We start from the raw sequence: 27,878 nt of genomic DNA on the forward strand, positions 1-27,878 counted from the left end.
GACACAATAATATAGCTAACGAATCTCGTATATTCACGTATTTTTTAAAACAATTGCAAATTTATGTGCGAATCAATAAAAGTGTGGTACCAGTTTTGAATACAGATTCGCGCGTATGTATGTGTATTTACAATTGTGGTTCGAAATATATTTACAGGCATTTCCAGTAATTTTATCTCGTTGTAGAAACTTAAAACTACGCATTCTGTACATTCATTTACAATTTTTTTATTAAATAATTAACGACTACCCTTAAGTGTCATATAAATTCTAGTCCTTCGAATTTTTTGTCCATTATTTTATTTTCGGGCATTATTATCGTTCCTTCTATCGTAAAGGCCATAATATACGTAGCGGTCCGCCCTTGATATTCCTCAGTCTTTAACGCTATTATGATAGAATCTTGTGAACCAGGGAGGAATTTGAAACTGGAAAAACCCCTGATTGGAATTAGCTCTCCGATATGAGCAACCTGTAATAAATTTTATAATTGTTACAATTTACCAAAATATCAAATATACTAACATTTCATGTAATTATTAAAAACACACTTTAATCTCAACGAAATTTTCGTCCGCAGTCAGCATGACATTGCAGCTCATCGTTTCATCCCACGTTTCATTGTAACGTTCATGGGAACATCGTCTAGGCAAGAAAAACCAGCTCCTGTGTATATCGCTCCAAGCTCCAGATTCATGTATCATGTAACCTACGCAAAGTATATGTAAGATAAATTAATTCGTGCATTCACAAATTATAAGTATCAGCATACCTGGATACTCGATGTTAATCGCTTGCCTTAATCGTTTGTAGTAAGAGATCCAATTGATGGAATGTGTCTCGCCACGTGGTGACACTACTTTAACCCATAACGGATTATTATGTTCAAATTCGCCAGAAGGGGTAGTCCATTCCTTTCCCATGCTGCCAATGTACAATTGTTCGTCTTTGATAGTCGCCCACTCGGATTTAAATCCTATACAAAATTACAATTTTAATTAGAAAAACATCTTGCAAGTTGCCAGAAGCAACAGTAATAGCAGTTTACTGTTCGCAGATGCTTACCCTTGTGACTTTTGCCATTGCCGTCCATTAAAATAACCCATGGATAAACTTGGTCGCCCTCAATGAAATAAATCATCCCTGTACGATCGTCGAAGGACAGCAGGCGACCGTCGAAAGTCACTAATTCCGACAGCTCCATTCCACGTCCCTTCATGGACAACGACGAGGACAATACCACAGTTCTGTCGTCCCAGATGATGGACAGAAAATTGTTGATAGGGTTCCAGTAGAGGCTGCCGGTTTTCATGAGACTGTGCCACGTGTCCCTCTTGTCCGCGAGCTTGGAATCGTGATCGAGGTCGCTCACTATCGCTATTCGGTAGGTAATACCCTTGGAGGTTCTGATGGGCGCCGAGCTAGGGTACGTACGGTTGTACTTGTAGTAGCGACACTGGGCCTGGGTCTGGGCCTGGAGCTGGGTCGGCGACGAGCACACGACGCCGTGCAGCAACGGATACGCGAGGAAGAGGATCGGTACGCTCAGAACCAGAAGGATCAGCGCCACGAACTGGCCCTGGATGCGAAACGTGCTGTTCGCCACCCGGTAGACGTGCGGTGCGCGCAACGCCTGCCGCCAGTCACGTAGATACGACATGGTCTCCTTGCTGCCGTTCCCCATCCGCGCCGCGCGTCGTATCAAAGTCGTGGCACGCGTGGCATGTGTCGGCTGGTCGGCTCGTCGATTTTCGACAACGTCGATCTATAAACCCTAACCTAGGCGCGCCATTTCCGCGAGGCAGTGACAGCAGCACTGCCGTCAGTGCCGTCAATCCTAACCTCACCTGGCCATGTGGCTGCTTCGACAGAGACAGATGATTCGTCCTGCAATGTTGTGCGATGCGCTCTTAGGATGAAGTATGAACAATAGGTAAATGACTTGTAGCGTAATTAGCGTAATATAATCCGCACTCAAAAACGATGCATAGAATCGACTTGCATCTACCCCTTCTCTATTAATAATAATGTTAATTGATTATTTCGATGCACGTCGTTCGTTACTTCACTTTTTATCGTGAGCAGCTGTCATCCGCGTATTTTTTGCAATAAATGTTAATAAATATTAAGAATTAATATCCATTCACTGTTTATTACTTCGATTATTCTTATAAAATTTTTCTTCAAAAGATGAAAGAAAAACCCAGAGAAAAATGTTTTTCATCATATTATACAAATAAAATATATCTATATAAATATAATTATAAATTTAAATCATTTATTAAGAAATATATTGTACATTGCAGTTTCAGATGATGAATAACATCACAAATATTAATGATAAATTAAAAACATTTAAATTTTCATAACATTAATACAATCGTATAAATAAATATATTTAAATCGTTCCGCAGGATCAATTTCTCAACGTGCCGGATCGGCGCAATTATGGCGAAAGCGCATCGTCGGGGATCCATTAATTAGCATCGCGCCGGGCGCGCGTTCGAATCGTCGGCACGGTTGGGGGTCGTACGGACTACGGACGGCTCCGTTGGCGAAATGAATCGAAGGGGGCGTCGGTAGATAGCGGGGGAGACGCCGGGGATGAATCGGCGAGGGTGGCAAGACCTACTCTACGGTCTACAGTCAGTCGCGTGACGCGTTTTCCGCCGACAGCAGCGTCGGAGGACGGCATCGTCGGGTTCGCGCGAGCGAGAAAAAATTCAGGCTCCGATCTCCCGTTTTCGTTTCCAGTTTCCAGAAACGCGCTCGCGTTTTTCGCGCGCCGTCACGGAGTCAGGTGCCGCAAAGTGCCGGCTCCACGGCTCCTTCGTGCGCGCTCGGCCGTGACCGGGCGCGATCGGCGCCGCCGCTCCGCGCGCGCGGCAACCTGTATTATCGATCGCGCGGGCGCGCGTGCCGCAGTCCCGCATGCCGCGTTCAAGCTGACCGCGAGGGTGGCGGAGATACGTGGATACGTGCGGTGGATCATGTGCGGACGAGCGTGCGGACAGCTGACGACTTCACTCGCGAGCCCGACGCGAGATTCCGTGCGCCGAGACGCCGGTAAGTCGAACGCGGCCCCGGACGCCCGCGCCGGTCGGAGCGGATCCGTCGTTCGTTGAGAGATACCGCGCCGCGTGTATACGTGTACTACATCCCCCGATACGTCCCGACATCCCGACTGCGTCGCCGCGAGTTCCACGCGTGATTTGAACGCGGTATGCCTATAAAGGACGATGCCTCAGCCACGCGATCGCTACTCGCTCGAGGATATGTAGGATGTAGTTTCACGCACAACAACGGCCTAACATGCTTAACGTGGGTGCGATTGGCGAAGCTACTCGAAGTTACGGTTAGTTGCTCGCCAATTTTAGCAGTAGCCAAAGTACTTTCCGTCCTGAATGCCTATATTTCAATGTCCTGTATATGCATCGAAAATAAAACGCTGGTGTAGTCGGACGTGCACTCGAAGTAACTTCGAGACGTCGCGTCGGTAGACAGAAATATTTTCGTGTAAAAGCTGGGGCACCGAGAGAAGTGAGAGTAATTTTTGGCCTACATCCATTTCAATTCTTAATGTCACGTGATCACCGGCGGGAGCGTCTTGAACGTTGTCACGTGACTCCCAATCGACGAACCGGCCGGCCGTATTCGAGATTCGAGCCGACGTCCGTTTTTCGTGGTTTTTGGCACGCGTATCGTACCGTCGGCGTCGTCAGATTTAGCGCGATTCCGCATTCGAATGTGTCGCGTCAGTGAACGTATAATAGCGGTGAACTTCGCCCGTCGTCCCCGCTCGCGGTCGCGCTCGCGCGCAACTTCAAAATGCTCCGCCAGCGAGGCGTGAGGTTATGACGTTGCGCTCAAGGATGCACCCCGTCGCACCTGTTCGCTTCTGCGTCGTCTCGTCAGCGGCGGACAACGTTCCCTGCCGATCCTGTGAAAGGTAAGAGGCTGGAATGTGTAATCAATTTTGGCGATCGCATTTTGCATATGAGCATTTCGAATATTCCGCGAACGGCGTTCGGAATTTCGGAGTAATTTCGGCTTCTCTGACATGCGAAAGTCGTTTGTACGTTATACGTTGTACATACGTGGGCTTATCGTCCACAAAGGGAGCTTGCCAACAAGCGACACAAGTCGACACAAACGTCGCTGTCTTTCTTTTTTGGCAATAAAGTAACAAAGACAAAACGACACTTGTGTCGATTTATGTCGCTTGCTGGGAAGCTCTCAATGAGAACACAAATGCGTATGTGCGAGGCGCACTTTCCCGTATCGAAACATGAATAATCGAAATGTCATCAATTTTGATGAAGATTATACCAGAAAAAAATAGAAAGTTTTATTTGAAAAAAGTTTGAAGAGTAATTACAGCTGGATTAATTGGTAAGATATTAGAGTACAACCTATTTTGTAAAATTAAATACGAATTTTAAATGCATTATTTTTAAAGCAGCGTCTTTTTATTTAATCAATAATCACTTTAATCGAATCACTTTAATTATGTATATAATATTGGCACTTTATATGAGATTACAAGTGAGAATCCCTCGACTGAAAATTTATTCTTCTCACATGTGTGATAAAATTTGAATTCTACATATATCTTTTGGGTCTATACTCGATTTATTGTTGCTTATCACAAGCAAAGTCAAAATGGATTATAAATGAAACAGTTAATGCTAGCTACTCAAATTAAACCTCTTGGAAACTTTACAAGATCAAAGCTGGCAAGTTTACTTAAAAATACTCAATTTCGACGCTGTGTTCTTTAGTGTGAATAAAAGCTCGAATGATTTATATTGTTTTGCGGAACATTTCTCGCGATGATAACTGGACAAATAATTAAATAAATTAAATAACTGTAGAAGCAATTATATATATAATTAAGCAAGAAAATATGTTTAATATTTTTAAAACGAACTTCGCGAAACGAATTAACAGAGAAAATTATTTTTCTTGTCTGTGCTTATATTTTCGTATTAGAGTATATAAGTCCCGAATGTATTCTGCCACGTACGGAATACAGACGTGCACTTGTACGGGTTCCACCACATATTGAACCGTACGCGGATCAGTTCGCTTAGTAACATAGCATGACTACTTGCCGTGTCGCGTTTTATATCCAAGGCTGGCTTGACGCGTCGTACAAATCTTACAAGCGGATCAACGTCGGACGGAAATGCAACACCACGGTGTAGGGTGCAGGGTCGTAAAGAGATACGTTTGCATCGGCAGGGGAGCGAGGGGAGAGATATCCCTGCACCCCGAGTAGAATAATAATCCAGAATTCTAGACGAAACATTTTGGGCAATTAGAAACTGTTTTGAATCATTGATTTTAGAGATTTATCATTTACAGATGATTATCCTGTTAATAACATAATTCTCCATGTAATTAAATAATCTGTGAAAGAAAAATCAAGTTTTAAGTCGAAAGTGGGTCGAAAGTGTTCTATCATATTATACCTTCGAGTTTTCTTCTCGGCTAAAAAAGGCATTCTCATTTATTCCGTAAAGAATAAAATTTCGAAACCGATATTGATGTATTATTTCACTCCGTATCACCTTCTTTATCCCGCGGAACGCAGTGTCGATTTGGAGTTTTTTTTTCCAAGCTGCTGTTTCGTGGAATCAAGGTTGATGACCTTACGTCTCGGACTAACAGCCCTCGAGTTTTATACGACACGTCCACGAGACATCGTTGCGGCACGATACACGAAGAGAGCCAGATAAGGGGAAAAGAGAGCGTGTGTTGGGGATGCGGGTGGTTTTGCGGGGGTCGAGACGACGCCGTGGGGTAACCCGCGCGTTGACGCTCGTCCGAAACGGAGGGTGACTCGCGCGAGCATCGAAACGAAAGAAGAGTGCATGATGGGGTGAAATAGAAAGAGAGGGAGGGAGGGAGGGAGAAAGAGAAAGATAGAAGGAGGGAAACCGATGGGTATGTTTAGACTGCTTGGGATGCACTATAGTTATGGTTTCGCAACGATCGAATGACTCCGTGATGTTTTAAAGATTGATAGATTGTTGTACAGAACATCCGGGAATTTTTTAGTTTTGAACAAGAAATAGGTATTATAAAGAAAAATATAAAATATAACAAATATAAAATTATAAAGAAAAATGTTCCATAATACAAGTCAATGACTTCTATTACTTGCTCATTATATTATGTTTCGATCTAATCTAATTTTCTGCGTCTTACTTTTAATATGCTAATTAGAGCAGTGTGTAATATATGCAATTTGTAATCTGATAATTTGTAATCTGATTAATTTGTAATCCGATCAATTTATATATCCTATTTAAATTAACCGCGAAGCAATTCTATGCTTCTGCAATATGCAATATATAATATATATTTGATAATAACATCAATTCAAAATTGTTCAGAGATTTGAGGGCTACCACCGTGTCTCGACATTAATAATGCTTCAAGATACAGTGGCAGCTTACAAACCTCTAAATAACTGAAAAAAGCATCTGTGGATGTTTCAAGAGCTATAATAATATCAATTAATTTAAGCAATTTAGTGGAAGTCATTTTCTTGAGTAGTTCTTCAACTATTCTATCCAATGTTATCATGATTCGAATTCATGATCTTAACTAAAATATAAAATTTATCAATGTTTGTATAATGAGAACGGGAATTTAGCGCTTTACATACCTTCAGCCTTCTCATTTTTGTATTTGATTTGACAGTATTTTTTTGAAATGTACTAGGAACTCTAGAACCCTTAGAAAAAAAAGTCAGAACACAATTATACTGAAATTCTAAAAATAAGGCGTTAAGTTGATAAAAACGGGGGCTGTTTCTTGAGAACATTGTTGTTTAACTTAAGATATTTTGAACGTGTGCAGCGGCATGCGTCCCATGTGCACAGTGCACGCGGAATAGATGGTTTGGCACGTTCCCAGACCCATCGACGCATTGCCATGGAAACGGCACCGCGCACCGCCGCCGCTGTACGAGAACACGCTGTGCCGCACCGTCACGTAGCGCCGCTTTAGAACAGCAGGCTAGTTTCAAGGGCACTGCTCTATCGCGCCTTAAGGAGTGCAAGGACGATCAATATCCCTTTGCACCCTTATTTCCGTCGCACTCATTGGCCAGCTGAACATCTTCGCGCGTCGACGATTGCGCTCGTAAACAATTACGTTACCCTCCCAATTTAATCTGGAAGATCCATTATGCAGAGTGTATCTTCGTCTGTATATTTTTTAGGAAAAATTATAGATTTTCTCGTCGTTTTTAAATGTCGCGATTGTCCGATTTGTGCATGAGAATTAATGAGTTAATGAAACTAGTAGGTAAATGTTCAAAGTAAAAATATTCCATGCCGGGGTGCAATGTAAGGCGATTGTGATTCCTCAAAATGTGATCGTCGGGATTGCGCCGGGAAGTGAGATCGCGTGCGCGACTAAAAGCCAATCGTTATGCCCTGAAAGTACTCGTTCAAACGACACAGCAGTAAGTGTGGGGGTGATATTTTTGCGGCGTCAACACTCGACAAAAATCGATCGGTTTAAAAGTGGCACGGTTTAGCTAGTTTAACACATAGCCCCCTCGTATTTCAGGAAGCACGCGGAAGAGGGAGGAATGAGGAGATTCACCCGGTGACCTCGTGCCGCGCGCGGTGATGCTACTGGCAAACGGTGCCTCTATACCGACCATCGCTGGCGCTGTCGAGGAGGAGGAGGAGTACGCACGCAGCGAGGCGAACAGCGTGCAGTATGATGGATACGTTACTGATCACACCGATCTGGCCTCGGAGGTCGATATCGACGAGTCCGAGTACAGGCGGGAGTTGCTTAATGACGTGAGTAATTATCTCGAAATCGTTAGACGTTGCTAGACCGACCATCAGAAATATAGACTGTTTAATTATTAAAATTAATTGTCATTTTTCTAACGTATTCACATCATTTATCATGAGTCTGCAACGTTTTTTATTTTGCTGTTTTTTTTTTAAACACAAAATAAATAGATTTTGCATTAAGGGATTGAGAGATAATTAATTTTGTTCGTACGCAAGGCATCTTTTTAATATTAATTTTGATGAATGTGATAGTGACTAATATAAATTTCTATTTCATTACAGAAATGGCGCATGCTCTTCGACAAGGTGTGTATAATTACATTGTTTCAAGTTTATTTATCTGTTTTTTTTGGTGTACCAGAAATTAGATCTAGATCTCGTTCTCTTGCTCCAGTTTGATCCGGAGGGTTTTGGAGAGATACCGCTGGAGGACTTTCTGGCAGCCTTGAGAAGCCCCGAATGGAAGGCGGAGATACCGACGAACAAACGTGACATACTTCTAACCAGGGCGAAAGAGTCGCGTGTTGAGGCAGTAACTTTCCAGGACTTCGTCAATGTGGTGAGTTTGTAACTGTATTATTGTATGCGCATGCATGGCTCTTTATTTCAGAGGTGCGGTGTGACATAATTTCAAAGTTACACACGTAAAAACAATATAGACTTACTAGCGCTTATGTAATTTGAAAAATTCGTCGTGTTATCAATTAAACTATCTATCTATATTTTTACAAAGATTAGATTTAGATCCAAGTTTTAAAAAATATATAGAAATAATATAAATAAGTACTTAGAGTTGCGGTTCTTTAAATAATTCGGTATATAGGTCAGCGGTATAAAATACATTTATCCTTGTTCTAATATTGAGAGAAAATTAAGCTGAGACAATATCATTATTGGTCTTAATTTCTATTTGATTACCGCATTTTTTAAATCAAAATTTTGATATTGTCGGATGTCTGATTTGTGCACGGATGGCAAGTTTTCCGGCAAATGTACTTCGTAAAAGCAGATGGTTCTGCAGCACGCTGTCTGCTCGACAGTGAAACGCTCGCTCGATAGGGAAGAACGACATAAAATCGTTCGTTTAAATGTAAAAAGATTTTTTATACGTTTTCCTAGCATGTTTCTTATTTAGTTAGGTTTGGAAACAGAAAAAACAATTTACATTAATATTAATATTAAATGTTGCGATGCAACAGCTTAGTCTCATGCAACAGAGATTTCATTTATCTTTCGTCAACTTAACAGAGATCTATTTTGCATTATGCGATAGACAATAACGATTTTAATGTAATTTTTTCATAATTAATTTCTTCAAAAAGAATAATACGTACATACAAGCGATATAAAGTAAAATTCTAAAGCAGCAGGAATTTTCCAAACTATAAATAAACGTATCTAATAAATCAGTATTTAATTTACATAAATATATTAATTCTATGAAAATATGTAGAATGAAATAAAATAACTCTATCCATTTCCATTCGTTTTCGAAATTATTGATTGTTGAAGAAAAAATGTTTTAAAATATCTTTACTTTATTTCGAGTAATATCATCTTATGATCAATATAAATTTCTAGAAACTCCATATAAATTTCTAGACTCCATATAAAACTCTAGATGGAGTCACTTTCAAGATTTGAAAGCAAATTGTACTTTTTTTGTACAAATGGAATAACATTATTTCATTAATCAATTCTTTTAATCTTTTCACATATAAAATTAATATAGAGAATATATTTCGCGAGATATTTAATATTTTATATCTTAAATTATTTTAATACAAAATATCTCATCAAGTATTCATCTTTTGATAATTTACATTAATATTTTTGTATGTAAAATAATAATAAGACTTAATTGATGACTCTTTCATTTATTATATAACTCCGTCAATTTATCTGCTTTCTTTAAAAAATAAAGGTAACTTTTAAATCTAGGATGTAATTTTAACAAAATTATATTTGAATATAATATGCCGCTTCGAAACAGAGTAACTGGTTTCGATTTGAAGCATTTTTTTAATAACCTCTAATTTTGGAAATATCAAGAAATCGATGGAATTATTGTAATATATTTATTCTTACTTTTATAGGGTTTATATAAATGTGTGCACTAAAAAAAAATTATTATTTGCAAAAAAATAGATTTCTTTGAATTTAATTCTCTTAATTCAAAGAAGTATTAGGTATAGATTCGAGTTGCAAATAATAAATTTTTGTTCAGTGTAGATATAGATAATAAGATATATTTAACACACACACACTTGTGTCTCTTTATACAACTTCCCTCTCTGCTTTGTGCATGCTACTTATGTCGCATATGTTTCGCTCGTGAATCGAGATGGGAAATTTGCGACACAATGTAATCTGCTTAAGAGGCCGCGTCGGAATTTACTTTGGAGCACGCTCGATTTTCATCGGTTTCTGCAAAAGCCGGATCGCGACCGTGAAAACGGTCGACGAAGATTTACGGTAGTTAAATAGTGTTATTCTAACCGCCTCGGAATGTCTCATTGTCCGTCTATTTGTCAACCTGAAAAATGTGGGTTTCGGCTCCGGATTTCACTGATCCTACCAAACAACAATGACCGCGGGCAAGGAAACGCGGCTAGAAACTGACAGATAAATATCGGTACAATGATAATCTCAACGTTTAGAGGCACGGCGCACCGGCGGATGCTTTGTTCGCGCTTAAACTCGCTGACAAGTTTTTGGTGGTTTTCTACACGAGCTCCCTTTCGCTCGTGATCCCGAGAAGATAAACGGATCTGACGTTGAGAGGCGGAAAATTGTTCGTGCACATATCGAAACGATTCAAAGCGTGAGTTAAACGACGCGTAAGGAGTCTCGACGAGACTCGACAAAATCAACCGTGAGATTTTTTGTCATTAACTACGCAACGAGAATAATGTCACTGTCCTCTTGTGAATTATATCTGATCTTCGTGTAATTTTGATAAGATTGCTAAACGCAGGGGCACAAGAGGCTCTCGGTCCATCTCGACCGCCTTAACGAACAAATGTGGCGTAAGCCATTTTTCGGAAATTGGCTCGAGGCTACTCTTCCGTAAAAATTTGTAAGAAAGCAGTATTCTATAGAACTTTCTGCAGGATGGGCAAACGTTCCGTTTGAGATTTTTCTTGTAAATTTATAGAAAACGCCATACAGGGAATTTTGGCAAGCGGTCAATAACGAAGATTAACATTTCAATTTATTGCGAATGTGAATCGAGAAGTTAGTAAGATTCTTTGAAAAGAAATTAATAGCTAGGTAGACAGTAGATCTATTATCGTTATCGCGATTTTCGATGTGCTCGATCATTTCGGGAGGGAAGTGCAATCTTCTTTCGTGACTCAGTGATGCTTGATTTATGCGATTTGGACAGGCTATCACAAGTTCTTTATCCATTTTTAGTTTTACAAATCTTTTTGTTTATCATGACATATAAGATAAATGTAGCGATTTGAAGTATTTAATTAATTTATGTGTTATATATACATAGATATAAAGATTTTCTGAACTTAATCTTATAAGGCGATTTTGAAACTTTTCCCACGAGAAAAAAATGTTTACATTGTAAACCCTTTTATTTATGCGTTCTCACGCCCATCATTACTATTTATGTATACCACGGAATCGAGAGAGGCCTTTTTCGTCATAGGCTAATCCGATTTATCTGGTTTCTCTGTGGCGTACCTGCTTTATATTGACAAAATTCATTTGAGGATTATCGACTGATCCTCGCTTTAAAAATACTTTGATCCAAAAAAGAAACCACTAGAATTTTTTTCGCTACGATTTAACCTGGAAATATTCATGACAAATATTAGTATCCGTTCTCTAATTATTTTGCCTGATTGTGAAACATATTTTTAAATACATATATATGTAGGTATAATGAAGTAACAATGAACAAAATTTATTCCGCTAAATAAAGAAAATGTAAGAGAAAAATTTTGCGATGACTATTAAGTTGCTTTACCTAGTTATCTTTGCCAGTATAGGAAACACTAATAATTATTGCAATGAAATAAGTAAAATTTATTAGGTATTTTAATAATATAGGTATTTTAATAATTAGGTATTTTAATAAAATAATAGAGTAATAATTCTACAACACTTAATAACTTTATTGCCGTATTGTTATCCGCGTCATTTTGATGTCTTTAACACTGGCTTATACTTTCAAGACTTAAGTCACTATTATCTTTTTGTAATATTTTCAAATTTATTATAAATTTGTAAATTTTTTGAAATTTTGAATTTAAATATATACTATAAAAGCTCGCGTATTGTCAGCCGCTGAAATCTTTGCTTCATTTTGCCGTGGGATGTATATACTATAATAGGATTATAACGACATGCTTCGTTAGATGTTTGTGTCATGTCTGACATGACAGATTTAACGAATATTTTATATTTTATCGTTTGATCCCGACGCATAAATATGTAAGTTTCTAATTGTATAATTACGGATTTTTTATTGTCTTTTACTTATTGCGGAGAACTGAAATTTTGTCGTTTAGTTTTTAGATTCGGCGTAGTTAGGTCTGACTAATATATTTGTGAGAGGTGTATTTGCGCTTGAAAAGGACCGGATCCACGGTCGAAACGTAGCGTTTTAGATCAATAAAATTTGGCCAGTTGGGTTGCTTACAATATCTCTGTTAGTTATTTATTCGATCAGTAATTGTATACACATATTTAACATGTGTTAGGAAAAACAGTCTGTGGTCGTTAATTTACGTAAATTTATAAATGATTATTTTATATATATATCAGAGTTGTTACTTTTTAAAATTAATAACGAATAACGAATAACGGTAACGATAACAAATTTGGACCTTTAAACGCATGCCGTTATAAGTGTAGTGTATAACCTTCTGTAATTTGTCTCAATCGTCCTAATTTCAAAATATTTAATAACAGTTCAAGGGTGCCATTATACAAATCTGCGTCAAAGTCACGTAGAGTGACTTTTAACGATCAAAATAAATAGTCTTTGTAATCGCTTCCGTATAGTTTTCCGTGCTAACTCAAATTTAAATGTTACGTATATCGAGGACCAATAAAATGCATTTAACATTTCGAGTGATTCCTTTCGTGATACGCTCGCAAGGAAACACTTTTTTGTCTAGTGTCGTCTAGTAAATCTCTCATCAGCCACTAGATGGCTAATCATCAGGCTTCTCTGAAATCCTGACTATTTTGACTATTTTCTCGATAATGCTTTCATACTTGTTTTATAGTATATATGCAAGTTTTTAAGAACCTTCGAACCGTACTTGTAGCGACACAGTGTATGAGCTGCGGTCAAGTACGCAGACGACGTCGCGATATGTAACCATATTTTCCTAGAGTACCACATATAGCAACACTGTGTCAGGCTACAAGTATGCGACGTCGTCGACTCTAGGAGGACGAGGGCAGAGGGTATCACAATGAAAACGATGGTTTATAATGGTTACATATATTGGAATGATACTGACTGAGAAGAGTGGCGAAGCCGACGCTTAACGTCTTCGATGAAGTAAAAAGCGTTCCACATTTTTTTTATTTTTTTTTTATTTATAAAAAATATTATTATGGAACTGTTCTTTTCAGAACTGCATCAAATAAATCGTTTTAACCTAATTTCCCTTATATTTTTATAAATTATATGATTTTAATAAAATAATAGAGTAATATTTCTACAGCACTTAATAACTTTATTGCCATATTGTTATCCGCATCATTTTGATATCTTTAACGCTGGCTTATACTTTCAAGACTTAAGTCACTATTATCTTTTCGTAATATTTTCAAATTTATTATAAATTTGTAAATTTTTTGAAATTTTGAATTTAAATATATACTATAAAAGCTCGCGTGTTGTCAGCCGCTGAAATCTTTGCTTCATTTTGCCGTGGGATGTAATATACTATAATAGGATTATATCTGCAGGTGGCTGAAGGCAGTAGCAATTATTCAGAAGCGAGGAATCGCAAGTATTCTCGGTACGCTGCTATAATTTATGGTTGGCGTTACCAAATGGCGGCAACTAGGATTTCCTCGCATGCACCGCATATTGCATTGTATAGCTTGCGTATGCTTATTCTGTGAGATCACATGATAATTTCATTTATCATTAGACAAACATGGAAATTAAAATATTTAAGAGTAGCATACTTTTATGCCAATAATTACGTTAAATTTATGACAAGCCGTACCAACATGCAATTTTATCTGTTAAAAAGTTGAAACTTGAATCTCCAAGATATTAAAAATTGATACATAAGTATCCAAAATCAGTTTTGAAAAGAAGTTAGAATATTATATTCTATATTGTATAGTAAAGCATTACACTCTGTGAGGGACAGATCAAAGTATGAATAACTATTAGCAATAAAATATATAATATTTGCTTGAAATTATTAATTTTTGTCATTATTATTGATTATTTTTAATTAATTATTACATTGAGATTTTCGACTGTTTTATTTTTCGATAATCCTTCTTTGGACCATTTTCACAGCATGTTGGCACGGTTTGTCGCAATCTCTCGATTTTTAACGATCCGTACGGTCGATTTCCCAGCGGGCGGCTTGTTCAACACCCGATAAGATCAAATTATCCCGCGGTACACCCACTGCCCGGTTTCGCCCGTTAAGTGCACAGCCATTTGAACTTTAGCTCGTACTTTAGGTGTGCATACACGAAGGCGGAATTCCCGAGGAGCGAAAGAGAAACATGGTTGATGGGAGGAGGATTCGTGCCGAAGCTGCGATTAGCAATTAGTCCGAACGGTGGTGGTCACTCCGTGTTTGCACAGCGCGGAACCGTTAATTAGCGAGAGAGATGGCGAGAAAGGCATGGTTAGCGAGAAAACGGACTCGAGGCTAGAACGATAGAAGTAAAGGACGCTCTGTGTCGGCGCTTAGGTGGCCTTTGCCAGAGTTTCGGCAAGTCGTTGATTCCCGTACGATCGCGGTGGTCCTTCGTCTCTTTCTTTTCCTTTTCTTCCTTTTTTCCTTCTCGTGTCTTCTCCACCAACCCCCTACTCTGCGAGGCAATTTTTTCCTCGCTCCCCGCGCGCCACCGCCACCGGCTCGCCGCCCTTTTGCTCTTCCCGGATATCAATTATGTCCCCGTGGGCCGCACGTTGCGACGGTGGACCCACCGGTGTGTGTCTCTCACCTCCACGAAGGGGGCCCCGGTGCTCGCCTCGTTATCCCTCGCCGTGGGCGTCGAAATCCCTGTGTAAGGTCTCTCAGGAGCTACAAAGTGCAATTTAAGAAAATCCTCTCCTCTCTCGCCTCTACGGCTCGATCTCGTTACACCCTCTCGTCTCGTTTCTCCCTCGTGTTCCCTCGTTCTAACGATAAATCGCGTAACAGTCGGTACCCTTCAACGCCTTCGACGACTTTCGATCCTTTTTTGAAGCGCTCAGCTGTTAACGCAACGAGTAATTGAAAACCTTCGCGCTTGGAAAAGGCAATATTCTCTCACGTGAATGTGAGAATATTGCATTTGCGTTTTATATACAACGAAACGCTGCGCAGGATGTTCATCGCGCGAATTTAATAATATTAATTCTTCGCTGAACATACTTTTCGTTGGTAAGATATTCCATTTTTAGTATCTTCTCGCGTCTACGCTCTACGTAGTGCGAGGACATACTCGCGATATTTTTCGATGGTAGTAGTGAAAGGCAAGACTGTCCTTTCGTTGGTCTCTTTGTTCCGTTTCGCTTCGCTATCGTGCAAAAAGGACGAAGTGTTCCGCGCGAGGCGGACCGACCTACGACCCCATTATACACGGGACCCCAGACGGGGACGCGTGATTCATAATATTAGATTTGAGTCGAGACCGAATAATGTAAACGCCACGTAGAAGAAGGGCCTTATATACATGAGTGTCCTGTTGGAATAAGCGCAAGGGGCGTCACGTTGGCGGCGAATGCAACAACGTTGCGGACGACGGCAACGAAGACGACGACGACGCCATCAGGAACCCCGCAGCCACCCACACCCACGTCGGCCCCTTAAATCTCCATTCTCAGGCGCGCCTCGATCCCTTTGAGCCTCCTCTATGCCCTCTGACAACGACTCCGGGATCCTTCGTCCTGGACGCATGTAAATACGTTCTATCTGAAGGTAATTTAAGCGACGACTATCTACCGTTATTCTTGCATCTGTGTGCACTCTAAATGTATATGAGGATGTCGCATTATTAAACCTTTGAAAAGTATGTCTTTTATTAAAAATGTAATCACGTGCTTTGAATTTCTTTTTCTTTGCGCTGTTCGTAGCTCGCAGATTGTGAAGTTACGCATTACAATATGGGCTCGCTATCATTTTCAATAAGTTCCATTATTACATTATCATATTTTATTTACCGGATCAAAAGATAAATGATAATGTACGTCAAAGAGAGATACGTATAATTATCTTTAAATATATTTTAAATACTCTTTGAATCTTTCATTATTCTCTACACTCACGTGTGAACTCGGTATTCAATTAAACGACAGACTCATTAACTTCACTGCGTATGAAGTCACGGATTGCGTCCAGAACGATATCTCATCGTTGTTACGACTGTAGACGTAGATTTGTCACTCGGCTAATTGTACGGTAGAGACTCATAGTTACTTGGCCGCCGTGTATTGATGGTGCATCAGAGCGGTAACGACAAGGTTCCCCTATTAGGGACAATTGGCTCACACCGTCCCGTTAAAAGCATTCTTAAATATGCGAGCTTATCTATGCGGATCGAAGGTGCATGGTCAACGACTCCGCTCACATACCTTCCCTCCTCTGACATACGAGGACGATCGACGTGGTGTCGTTACAGGCTTCCAGGCGACGGTGTCCCGTTCTCGGAACATTCGTTTCATACGTAGCCGCGGCGTAACATCGTCAAGGATCGTGGAATTAAGAGGAGACGTATCCTCCGCCGTCATTACGTCTCCTCGTTGGCGCGCCTATCGAGTCGCCTGATCTCGCTCGACCACGCTTCATCCCGCTCGACCTAAAAGTCTAAACGGCTTCTAATTAGGGGGACAGTCGAAACAAAACATGTCCAATCTCGGCAACACTTGAGATAAGTTACACGGGTCCGGGGCGAGTCCGCATACCACCTCGTACGAATACGAGCGGGCGTACTACGATTTTTCGCTTCTCTTTTTGCGGTCTGGCCGATATCGATTTTGTTGTGCCACATCGTTGTCTGATATCCCGCCGATCTCGCGTCGCGTTCTTCGTTCGGCGAAAATATTGCCCCGTCTCGTGCTCCGTTTCACGCTACCTTTCGTCTCACAATTTATACGTCGCCGCGCGTATTTATCGTACTCAGAGAAGGAATTCCTTAGCTTTAATTACGCGCTTCGCGCTTGATGGATCGAAGCCAAGTTTCGCTCGTTGGGAATTATTATTCCTCCGTGTGCCTGAGTTCGTCGATATTTCTGCGTGTGCAGAACTCATTGTGCGCGATGGATTAATTAGCGCTTCTCGGAAGAGTATTTTACGACTGACAAGCCAGACGTGCGCCGCTGGCATATTATCTGTCTCTTGATCCCGCAACACGATGCTTCTCGAGAAATAATTTGCAAGGTAGACAAGTCGCTTGCTTAATTATTATCGCATGTATCGGCCACTTGCCTTGTGCGCTGCCAACCAAGATAAATCGAGGGTACTCGCTGCTTCGAGATCTTTTTAACTTTTTTACGAGACACGTCGATAGCAAGAATGTAGATAGAAAGACTTGTTTGCAATCCAGATATCCTCTTGGATAGTGGTAATATTTCGAGCGAATTATTAACATTAACATAGTACAGCTACAGTGTAAAAAAACGTTGCATTCATTGAGATATATCATTATTAGGACTTAATTTTAAGGTCTATATATTTATAAAATTTCATTTTTTGATATAAGCAATAGTTTCAATCAATTTCTTTCTTGATTGGGAATTAATTTTTATCGTGTACGAAACAGTTTCAGGATATAATTTCTCCTAATAACAGCTTCTGGCCTCTATAAGGTATGATATTAATTGTAGTTAATTGTCAAGTTTGGATCTTAATGCGGGTATCAAAAATTTTTATCTAACTCGAAAGATGAATGCCTGGCATTCATTCTAGGGCGTGCTGCCACCTGTTAGGTGGTTGCAGATGCCTCGGGTTGCACGGTGTCGCCAACTGACGAAGGGTAGAAAAGATCACTCGAGATGTAGGTTCCCTTTTTTTCGCTCAACCCCGATCTTGTGACCTCACCTTCTCGTATAGGATGCCACAGGTGCTTGACTTACAAACCAGTAAACTTTTTCATACTCCGGAACTCCGGATTACTCATGAGTGCGTTTTGTTTTTTCAATATTTACATTGTCGGAAAAGTAAATAAATTTATAGTTCTCGGATTTATTCAAGATCTCGCGTTTCTTTTGTATTTAAAAATCGATAATTGAACTATTATATGTAACTGTGTTATGTAATTATACTCAAACGACTTGTTAACATTTTTTTAACAATTTAGTTATCGATTGCATTTTTAAAAGAATTAATCGTATAAATTTTTATCTGTCGCACCTGTTGCATTTTATCGAACATCATCTTTCTATTAAGACAATCGTCCGTCACGGTAAGACGGAATAACATAAAAATTATAAAATTATTTATCCAAAAGCGGCCAAATCGCAGATATTATCTTTTAAGAACTGCTGACGTTCCGCGATTAATGGATGTCGATAAATCGGTATCGCGGTAGATTTCCAGCAATGACTTAACAATGCGTAGCTAGATATTTCATCATCCCTCGCGTTCACGTCCGAAGGCGTTCTGTCCGAAGGCTTCGGGCTGGGGTGATCAATTATTTTGTTCAGTCGACCGATAATAGCAGGTCGTAATATGGTCCATCGGCAGAACTGAACGTAGCCATCTGTTGTCGGCACGGTCTGCGACAAAACAAACAGCTTGCCAATTACCGAACCAAGCTGATTTCGGTGCCGCTCGACATAATTTGGAGGCCGCCGTGGAGGACAAAGGCGGCCCGTTTCCACCACGCCCACCATCGTTAAGCCCCACGACGAGTAGCTACCACGATCTACCACTACCACCATCACCTACCGTAGTCGCACCTTCGATGCACCCTTCTCGCTTGGTATCTCTATTTATGTTGCACAAGCCGCAGCTTCTTCCGCGCCGGCTGTCCCTTTTGTCGCTGGACAACGACGGGGGCTACACTGTCCGAAACAATGTCCGGGTAGTTTCGTTAATGGGAACAAAGTTGACGTTCTCTCACGGTCAAGCTCCAGTTATCTTAATATACGCAAAGAATTTAATTTCCTATTTTTAATTCAAATTCGTTTTAGCATTTTATATACATGTGGAATACCGAAACTTAAAATTATAGCGAAGTAAAGGTTCGTCTTATTTTATTTTGATCGTTAAATTATTCAGTTATGTAATTTCCTTCGTGGATACCCATTTTTGATTTTGATATATTTAAAATTGAATGTTTACCTATTCATCTTTAATTACTTAACAACCGTAGGGTGGGAAATATGCATGAGACGTTATGTGTGCATACGACAGAGAAAGATTAGAAAACCTAAGTATTATTGTCAAAAGCAAAATGTATCGCGACCCTTTTCGTATTTTTCTATAAACCACATCATCGCCATGCCCGCTCACGTAGTTCGTGTACGATCCAAGTTTTATTCTTGTCGTCACGATTCCAGAGTTCTCTTCTTCCTTTCATGGAATCTTTCAACCTCACTAAAGTCCGTTAACCTATTAAACTGACCCATGCAACTATTTCGTTATAAATAATTGTTATTTATTTCTGTCAGTTATCTAATTATGCCTAGCAATGAACTTTATATTTTTCTTTTATTTCGATACACTCCGATCCGTTCTGTTTATTTTTCTAAACTCTAAAGAATAAATTTTCTGTTTGTTCTCGTCGTTCGGGGAAACTTTGTGTTATGGATTTAAGAGAAGCTTAAATATTTCGACGCGACAAAGTGTCCTAATCTTCTTTGCTTTTTGACGCTAAGGTGCAAATTTGGTAAACGCATTCTTCGTTCGTGAAATGATTGCACGTTAAATAAGCAAGATTTAGAATCCCTGACAAAGGGATGGTGGAAGCAACAGCTACCACCCGTCGTGCACTTTCAAATGCCGACGGTCATTGTCGCGGTGTTAAAATAGCCATGTAACGCGCTGCCTTACGGCTACGAAATCAGTTTAACTTATTCCGAATCACGAATCTGCCATTGTGGCTCTGTAGGCGAGTCCGACTAACCGGCGGCACGATCGCATTTTTTGCGGGGGTTTATATTGTAAAATTTATGTTTTTATATAACGACGTACCGAATGGCCATCGCGGGCGGTAGAATCGCAGGTATCGAAGACACTATATACGTGCTTGGAGGATGCCGACCTCTCCTCGCTCGATCTCGTCTCGGGAACGTTTGCGGGTGCCTCTGCAAGTCTGCGGATAAAGCGGCGAGGAGGGTATACAGGCAAGGGAACCACCTTAGCGATGGATCGGAGGGTGAGGCGCGGGATATGCGAAACGACCGCGTAAACCGTGCGGTTGGCGGCCAGGGGAGGACGGGCGGTGGTTATGTGTAAGCGAAACGGGTGGGTGGTTCGGGTCGACCCGAGTAAGGGCGACGAGGAAGTCGTGAGAATTGCCAGAATGCCGTGCGTGCCCGCCGTACACTTCTGAGGATTACTCGGGATACAAGCGCCGCCGCGCCGCGGGGAATCCGCAATCCATATAACCCCGCTCGCCGCTCCGTATTGGTGTGGTGCATCCAGAAGCGCGACCATGTACCTGCTGATGCTCATCAGGACTTGCGTGCCCTTCGCTCGTTTATATTTCACTCAGAGACACCACGCCGGTCTCGACCAGGATTCTTTACGACCTGCACCGGAACGCTTTCTCTCGCGACGCGACTAATTTATGCCTCGACCGGCAACATCTTATCAATTATCGATTGCGACCGTACGGGACCGGAACATTTGTCTGCATGGTTATATATTCTTTCTTGTCGTATTCAGGGTTACTTATTTATGGACTAAAGTTGACAATCGTTTAAACGATACTGGAATTATATAAACGTATATTATATAGTAATTATAATAATTAATTATTAATTATACCACAATAATTATTTAATTCACAATAAGTACAAGAAAAAAATAAGATCAGATTCTTTGGCACGCTATCATCTGTTTCTTTCGAGAGTTAAATGCTTTTCATTCGTTACTGGAGGCACTTACAGATATATAGAAGGAAGTCGATTCCGGGCAATCACCGTAGCTACCGCGCTCCAATTATCCGCAACTGCAGTTTCGTGCGGACACGTATAGCTGAGTTTTACACACACATACATACACGTCGTTTTTACTTGCGCGAGCGTTACGATCGAAACGACCGAGGCAGATTTTCGCATTTGAAGCGGACTCATCGCGGGTTGTTTCGCGGCACGAATCGATCAGCGACCAATTATCGTTCGGACGAGTGGGCACTTACTGCCGCCTCGTTAACTTGTAATCATCGGCGAGGCGGTAAAAGTTTTCATTGCCATTAAAATCGTCCCTTCTTCTCTGACTTCCGTTAATTCAATTGTACTTCCCTCCCTTCCTCCACTTCATTTGACGATTAATTAAATTATTTCATTAATTCCTTCCACGCCTAAATTCTTAAGAGTATAGTAACGTTTATTTCAACAATCGAATAATTTATATAATTGCTAAATTTGTAAACTTAATTATGTATCCACTAATGAATAATTTTGAATTAATCTTAAAATGATTCAATGATTATTCCTTTCTCTCGTAAGCTTTCCTTCTATTTTATAAATAAAAATACAGTCAAGCGCGCGATGGATTCACGTATTTGCCATACACGGTGTTAAGAATTGTCAGAGATCGTCGTATGCGTGTATCGCCAGGCAAATGTGGTGTCTTCCTGTTTGCCGCGCCTTTGGCAGCCACAAAGCCATTTGTGTCTCCGCGGATAAAGTCGCGCGTGCACACGAAGTGGCCGGAAAATAGTACGAGTGGCTTACAAGCAGCCCTCTCCTCCCCTCGCTCACCCCCTCTCTACCTTTCGCCTTACCTCCCGCTCCATTCTCTCCGAGGAAATTGGCAGCTAGGTCGAAACCCTTTTGTCGTCGACGCGCTGCATGCACGACGGAGTAAACAGCTGCGAATGCCATTTCAATAACGGCTAAGCGTCTAGATAGGATTTTGGTACTGGCCTGCATTCGAGCGCTTGTCCTTTGATCAGACGGCCGGTCCTCTCGAAAACGTAGCCGAGATAAACTCTATGACGGCTTTTTCTGTACTCTTTCCTCCATTTGCACAAAAATGTTTTCGTCTACCCGTTTCACGATAGTTGTATTGTCAAGCTCACGTTGATCGGAGGATTAAAGAGTCTCCCTGTCGTAATCGCAAATAAATCCGGCCAATTGTCTGAAATCTTTTTTATAACTTCTATACGACGAGATAATTTTCGCGAAACTATTCTAAATAATGCCGGTCGAAAGTCGTTTGAAGTAACGGTCAATTTCGCGCAGTGTTTTAATTGCGCAATGTACAATCTCGAATATCCGCGTAACATGTTACGAAAAGAAACTCAAAAAAATATCGAATGCAAAGCGTTAATGCGAACGCTTTCCTGAATTTAATGAATAATCGGTCTGGCGCGAACCTTTTTCATGCGCGATCGTCGTTTATTGCAGGCGGCTTTATATCGGCGGCTTTCATGCGCGCCTAAACGCGGTGCCGCGCGCGTACGTATCACGCGGATCGGGGAAACCGACGAAAAACGATGAAAGCCTATGAAAGCGGGCATTGTGGGTGGTTTCATGAGGGGTTCAGGATGGGTGAGAGCATGCGGGCAACGTGGCAAGGGGACGGGAATCCCATCTGTCGGCATTTTTGCGCCGACATTGTGCGCCTGTTTATATCGACACCGAACGAGATAGAGAGAAAGAGACAGATAGTTAAAAGGCGGGAAGGCGAAAGAGAGAGGGTGAAAAAAGGAGAGAAAGAGAGCATCCCCGCTTTATTGCCGTATTGGCATATTGCCGCGGATCCGCCAACGCGTGCTTTTTCGGCCTTTTTTTTTATCTTCGCTGCACGCCACGAGAACGGCTGTACAACTCCACGGTGTGTATCGGACACACCGTCGACGGCTGGCAGCGTCTCCTCTCTACACGCCGCGAATTTCGCCCGTTTCCACGTTACGACGGCCAGTCACGACACTACCGTCGTAAATTTCCAACTGACGGACGATATACGCCGGAGCGTATCGGAATATCGACGCGAATTTACTCTTTTTTCTCATGGTCCCGCCGCGTGCGTCCGTCGACTCGATGTCGTCAAGAATCATATCCTGTATTGGACGTTTCTTTTGTCGTTCTCTTGCTTTCGTTCGCGAAAAATGCGAGATTTAACGACAAGCTCCTTTGCTAACGTGAAACGAATAATTCTATACAATATTCAATAGTAGTACACGACGAATAAAAACGAAAACTCAATTGATTTTAATGTCATTATTACTGTAAGGTAAAAACAAAATGCTACTTTCGCTTCCATTCGTCGAAATCTGTATATGAGATATATACAAAATATATTATTTTATATGTATAATATACGTGTGCATTATACATATAAAATATATGAGGATATAATATATCGGCCGCGCTATTTCCTCAACAGAGTATTTGTATTTTAAGCTCTTGCTTAATAATGAAATAATAATTAAGAAAATTTGAAATAGACTTATTATAACATTGCTTTTATAATAGAAACACGAGAATAAAAGGATTAATTTTAATCTAAAGATTATTACTGATGTGTTAATTAATATGAATCAATTAATATAATTATTTAACAAAAAACATCAAACGTTTCGGTTTGCTTTGTATTTTCTTCAATGACACTAAAATAATAGAAATGTGTAATAGCAAAACGTAAACATATTTTGGAAAGTCAGACAGAATTTTACTATTAGGGTAAACTCGGGTGAGATAGCCATACAGGAAAGATGGCCAACCTATGTTTTTTCAATCTCGCCATGAAACATCGAATGAACATGGGTTGGCCATCTTTCCTGTATGGCCATTTTACCCGAGTTTACCCTAAATCTTATCATAAATAAATAACCATAAAATAACTAAATATATTGAAAATCCTGCCCTGGGCGAGAAAGTAAAAAATGAAATAGAAAATCGCGTAGGAAGAAAACGTATTTTGCACATACAGTTGGTCCCACCCATATTTACATACAGTTCGCCCTACCCATAGTATGTAGACGGATCAGATGATCGATTTATTTGCTGTTTGTCTCTGTCTGTGTCGAGTGGCACTGGATGACAGCGGAATGGGCACACTCGATAAAGTTATCTATGTAGAAGCCCGGCCGTTCTCCTCATTGTGAGATACCACGCGAAGATTAATTTCCTTTCAGAACTTTCACTTCACCTGCATCGATAGTTTGACATATAGTTTCACAACGCTGACTATTGACCGAAATTTCAGATATCATTGCCGTGCAAACTAGTGCACGCAGAATACTAATGATATTAACATATGCGGGTACATTTAACACACGATTAAAAAATAAATTATGTTTTGTTAAATAAGCTATAATAATAAAATAGAAATCTATTTAATAATAATTTAGGAAATCAAGTTTCTCCGATGCAAGAGTTGAGTTCAAGATTTAAATTTTAAAAATTGCTCCATTCAAATTGCGATGAAACTTAAAACCTTATAAAATTATTCGTAAAATGATAAAATCTACTTATTTCATAATTTATAAATATTATTTATGAATTACTTCATAAATATAGTTTTTATGAACAAATTAAAATATTTCCTAATATTTCTCTTATTTTACATTTGCAATATTATTCCGATAAGAATTGTATATTGAATGGAAAGGCGTATCATATTTTTTAGATCTCTTCTGATCAGCTATTGTGGCTGTTGGGGGCGACGCTGGTTTTTATGTAAGTTTTTTGCTCACAGTTGTATGAAGCGATGGCTGCTGCTCGTAACCCTTACGAGTCCAGGTGGGCTCATGCTTGTCGGTAACAAGATACGGGGGTGGTTGAAAGTGTGCAGAGGAAAACGGCGATAGGGTAGCACGGGGAGGTAGGCAGGCGGGAGAAAAATGCAATGGTTAGAGGGAAAGAGTAGATATCGTAGCCCGGCTATACGCAACCTGCTTTCTGTTTGGCACTGATGCCCAGCTGTTCCTCTCGTTTTAGCTCCGGCCAAAGGATAGTGAAGTCTGCACTTAGCATTTACGAGTGGAAAAAGCCTTCCGCAAGGACGTTTGTCCCGAAGGACAGAGAAGAATAGATACCCTTTTCCTTTTCGTGATCAGGCATAATGCGAAAAGTACGTGTTAGTGTACAATTTTATTGATTAAATTGCACAATTCCGTCGAACAAAGTAAATTAATCAATAATATGATCAATTATTAAAGTTATTAAATTATTATTAAAATTATAGTCAAGATTTCCAAAGCACTCTATATCAAATGACAATGAGCGATTACCTATTAATCGATATATTATACGTATAATATGAATATTCTATATACAACATTTAATATATAATGTTTACGGACTATACGCGCAATATCCTGCAAAGCCATGCATATACATATAACGATATTGTAGACAAACTTATTTTCATCATTTTCGACTGTTATTCATCTAATATACGCGAATCTCTGAGACATAGCGCGCATCTGCAATTATATTTACTCTGTTTCTATATAGGATAATTATAACATTAGTAAATATATCAGTGAATCAAGGAGATACATAGCGTCTGCGTAAATTGCCAGCGTTACTCGCATCCTTGGGATTCCGTTCCGAAGATGCAATAATCATATACTAAAGATTTATCAAATAGACCTTCCGTAGCGAAGTAATCGAGCGAACGCACGCGCGAGAGAGACACGGTGCACGATAAACAAGCTCGGCATATGCCTTTGTCTCTCGTTGAGATGAGAGACGAGATCGCGTCTCGACTCGTCGAGATGGTAGATTGCGCGCTCGTTTTACCCGAGTCACCCCGTAGACGAGCGAAACTCCGGAGCTCGGCTCCATCGAATAAAGCGCCCGAACCCGAACAAATAATGCGGCTCCCCCCCGCCTCCCCAGATGCTTCCGGTCTCTTATTTCACCGGATAGCCATCCGAACACGTGCCCCGTTTCCTCCTCCTCCTTCGCCTCCTTTTTCTTTTTCTTCTTCCGCAAAGGGGGATGAAGGATCGGTAATAGTGAGAGCTCACCACTTCTCGCTGTTACTACCTCATTGGATTCAATAATTTGATCGCAAATCAACTGTGAGCGAGGGTCGATACGTACGCGGCGTTTTCGCCGAAAGATTTCCGTATGGCTGATCAGACATCCGTTAAATTTAATATTGCAAGCTTTTGTAACGCGTCAATTGCAGCGCGCCTTATTTCGATGATTGATATCCGTGCTATTTTTCTCTGAGGGTGAGGAATTAGACATCAGCGCGAAATATCGGGGCAATTCTATTTTAAAAATAACACTTGTATAAAAAATCGTAAAAGTAATCTTACATTTATATAGTATTTTACGCATACTATACTGTATTATCATAAATCAGGTTCGCAAAAGATTATATTTCGTAATATGAATAATTATATATAGATAATAATATATAATATATGAATCCCTGCACACAATTTAGAGTTACGATTTATTCAAAATTCAGCCCACTCTGAAATTATGCTTATATTGAACATAATCACGTTATATCCTAATAATGAGTAACAGTAAAATACTAACGCTTTTTGCGTATGGTGCAAATTTTCAAATTTCTGTACGAGTTTTATCGCAAGCTGCAACAAGCTCCTCTTTGTGCACGGCGTATCGGTTGCGTCGCGTTGCATCCGTGTTTGCGCGCAGCATCCTGCGTACATACGTCGCGCGTCGTGCGCCTATGCACACCCACGACTTGACGGTCCCACCTGGAGGATGTCGTCGCGTGCCATTAAGGGTCCCGTTGGCAAACGTTTAATGACGATATGCCCCGAGCACGTGTCAGGACGTCCTCCCGGCAATAAAGGCCCTCTTAGACGTCGTCCTCTCTCTCTCTCTTTCTCCGTGCCTGAACCATTCGATCCTTCCTCTCCACGTACGGTCGTCGGCAAAGCAACCGTACAGCCTGCGAGCCGCGAGCAGTGTGAGTCTTCGTTCCTCTCTCTTCCTTCCTTTCTCTCTCTCTTTCTCTTTCTCTCCGCCTCTCTCTTGGCTCGCAGGAGCGGTTTGCGTTTCCTGCGCGGCACGCGACTCCGAAGTCCAGCTGCTTCCTGTCTACCACACTTCTCTCTTACTCACCTCCTCTTCCCGTTCCGCCGACCCACGCATTATCGTACCTCGCCGTCTGACTGTCCCCCGTGATCCCGTTCGTTCGTGGCTCCGCGTTTCCAGCGAGCCATTGTATTCGAGGGAGATCGCCTTTCATCGTTCCGTCACGATATTTCGAATTTGCATAGTTGAAAGAAGGGTAAATGACAAACATGATGGAAGGAATGGCAAACTTTTATTATAGAGACCTTATTTAATTTTTATGAGGGTTATTTTATCGCTGATCAAAATTTTTGGGATAATCTAAATTTATAGAGTTTTCGAAATGTTTATTTATACAATAGTCAATTGAACTAATATATTTTAAATAGTAGAACGAAAGAGAAGATAGGATTATTTAAAATAAATGATAAAAAAAGGCAGATGTTGCCATAGAATAGATAAAACATTTCTTTAAAGCTACGAACAGGAGACTGCACGAATCGTCGTCGTTGTGTGCTGGACAAGAGATTGAAGTAATTATTTCATTTGTGTCGCTAATCACACGCGAGCGATGGTCGTTTAAATAGCACCATGTTTTTGCCCGCTCGAATAAAATTAATTAAATGAAATGCAATTTAATTGACTTTGTTTGCGATCCGATCGGATATTCCGGCGGTGTAGAATCGCGCGTTGCGCTGCGCGTGCAC

At 40.5% G+C, this 27,878-nt stretch overlaps 2 protein-coding genes across 3 annotated transcripts in view; one reads left to right on the top strand and one right to left on the bottom strand.

Moving 5' to 3' along the window:
• Positions 1 to 10: 10 nt before the first annotated feature.
• On the bottom strand, positions 11 to 1,872 carry LOC112455317 (soluble calcium-activated nucleotidase 1). The gene is made up of 4 exons (XM_025017153.1): positions 1,066 to 1,872; positions 773 to 976; positions 552 to 709; positions 11 to 472 (listed from the first exon to the last, which is right to left on the bottom strand). The coding sequence occupies exons 1-4, from the start codon at positions 1,682 to 1,684 to the stop codon at positions 260 to 262; spliced, it is 1,194 nt and encodes a 397-aa protein (XP_024872921.1). The 5' UTR covers positions 1,685 to 1,872; the 3' UTR covers positions 11 to 259.
• A 1,053-nt stretch (positions 1,873 to 2,925) lies between these two features.
• Positions 2,926 to 27,878, top strand: part of LOC112455306 (protein rhomboid) — a 361,741-nt gene continuing 336,788 nt past the window's right edge. Inside the window, exons 1-4 of one of the 2 annotated variants that reach the window (XM_025017130.1) lie at positions 2,926 to 3,949; positions 7,588 to 7,829; positions 8,112 to 8,135; positions 8,224 to 8,388. In XM_025017130.1, coding sequence (XP_024872898.1) covers positions 7,650 to 7,829; positions 8,112 to 8,135; positions 8,224 to 8,388 — 369 coding nt within the window. In that variant the 5' untranslated portion in view covers positions 2,926 to 3,949; positions 7,588 to 7,649. Of the gene's footprint in view, positions 3,950 to 7,239; positions 7,481 to 7,587; positions 7,830 to 8,111; positions 8,136 to 8,223; positions 8,389 to 27,878 lie in introns of those variants that run through there. The other variant, XM_025017138.1, reaches the window with a different exon arrangement.

Source organism: Temnothorax curvispinosus, unplaced genomic scaffold, assembly GCF_003070985.1.
Source record: "Temnothorax curvispinosus isolate PA1 unplaced genomic scaffold, ASM307098v1 QBEX01000525.1, whole genome shotgun sequence".
NCBI classification, from domain to species: domain Eukaryota; kingdom Metazoa; phylum Arthropoda; class Insecta; order Hymenoptera; family Formicidae; genus Temnothorax; species Temnothorax curvispinosus.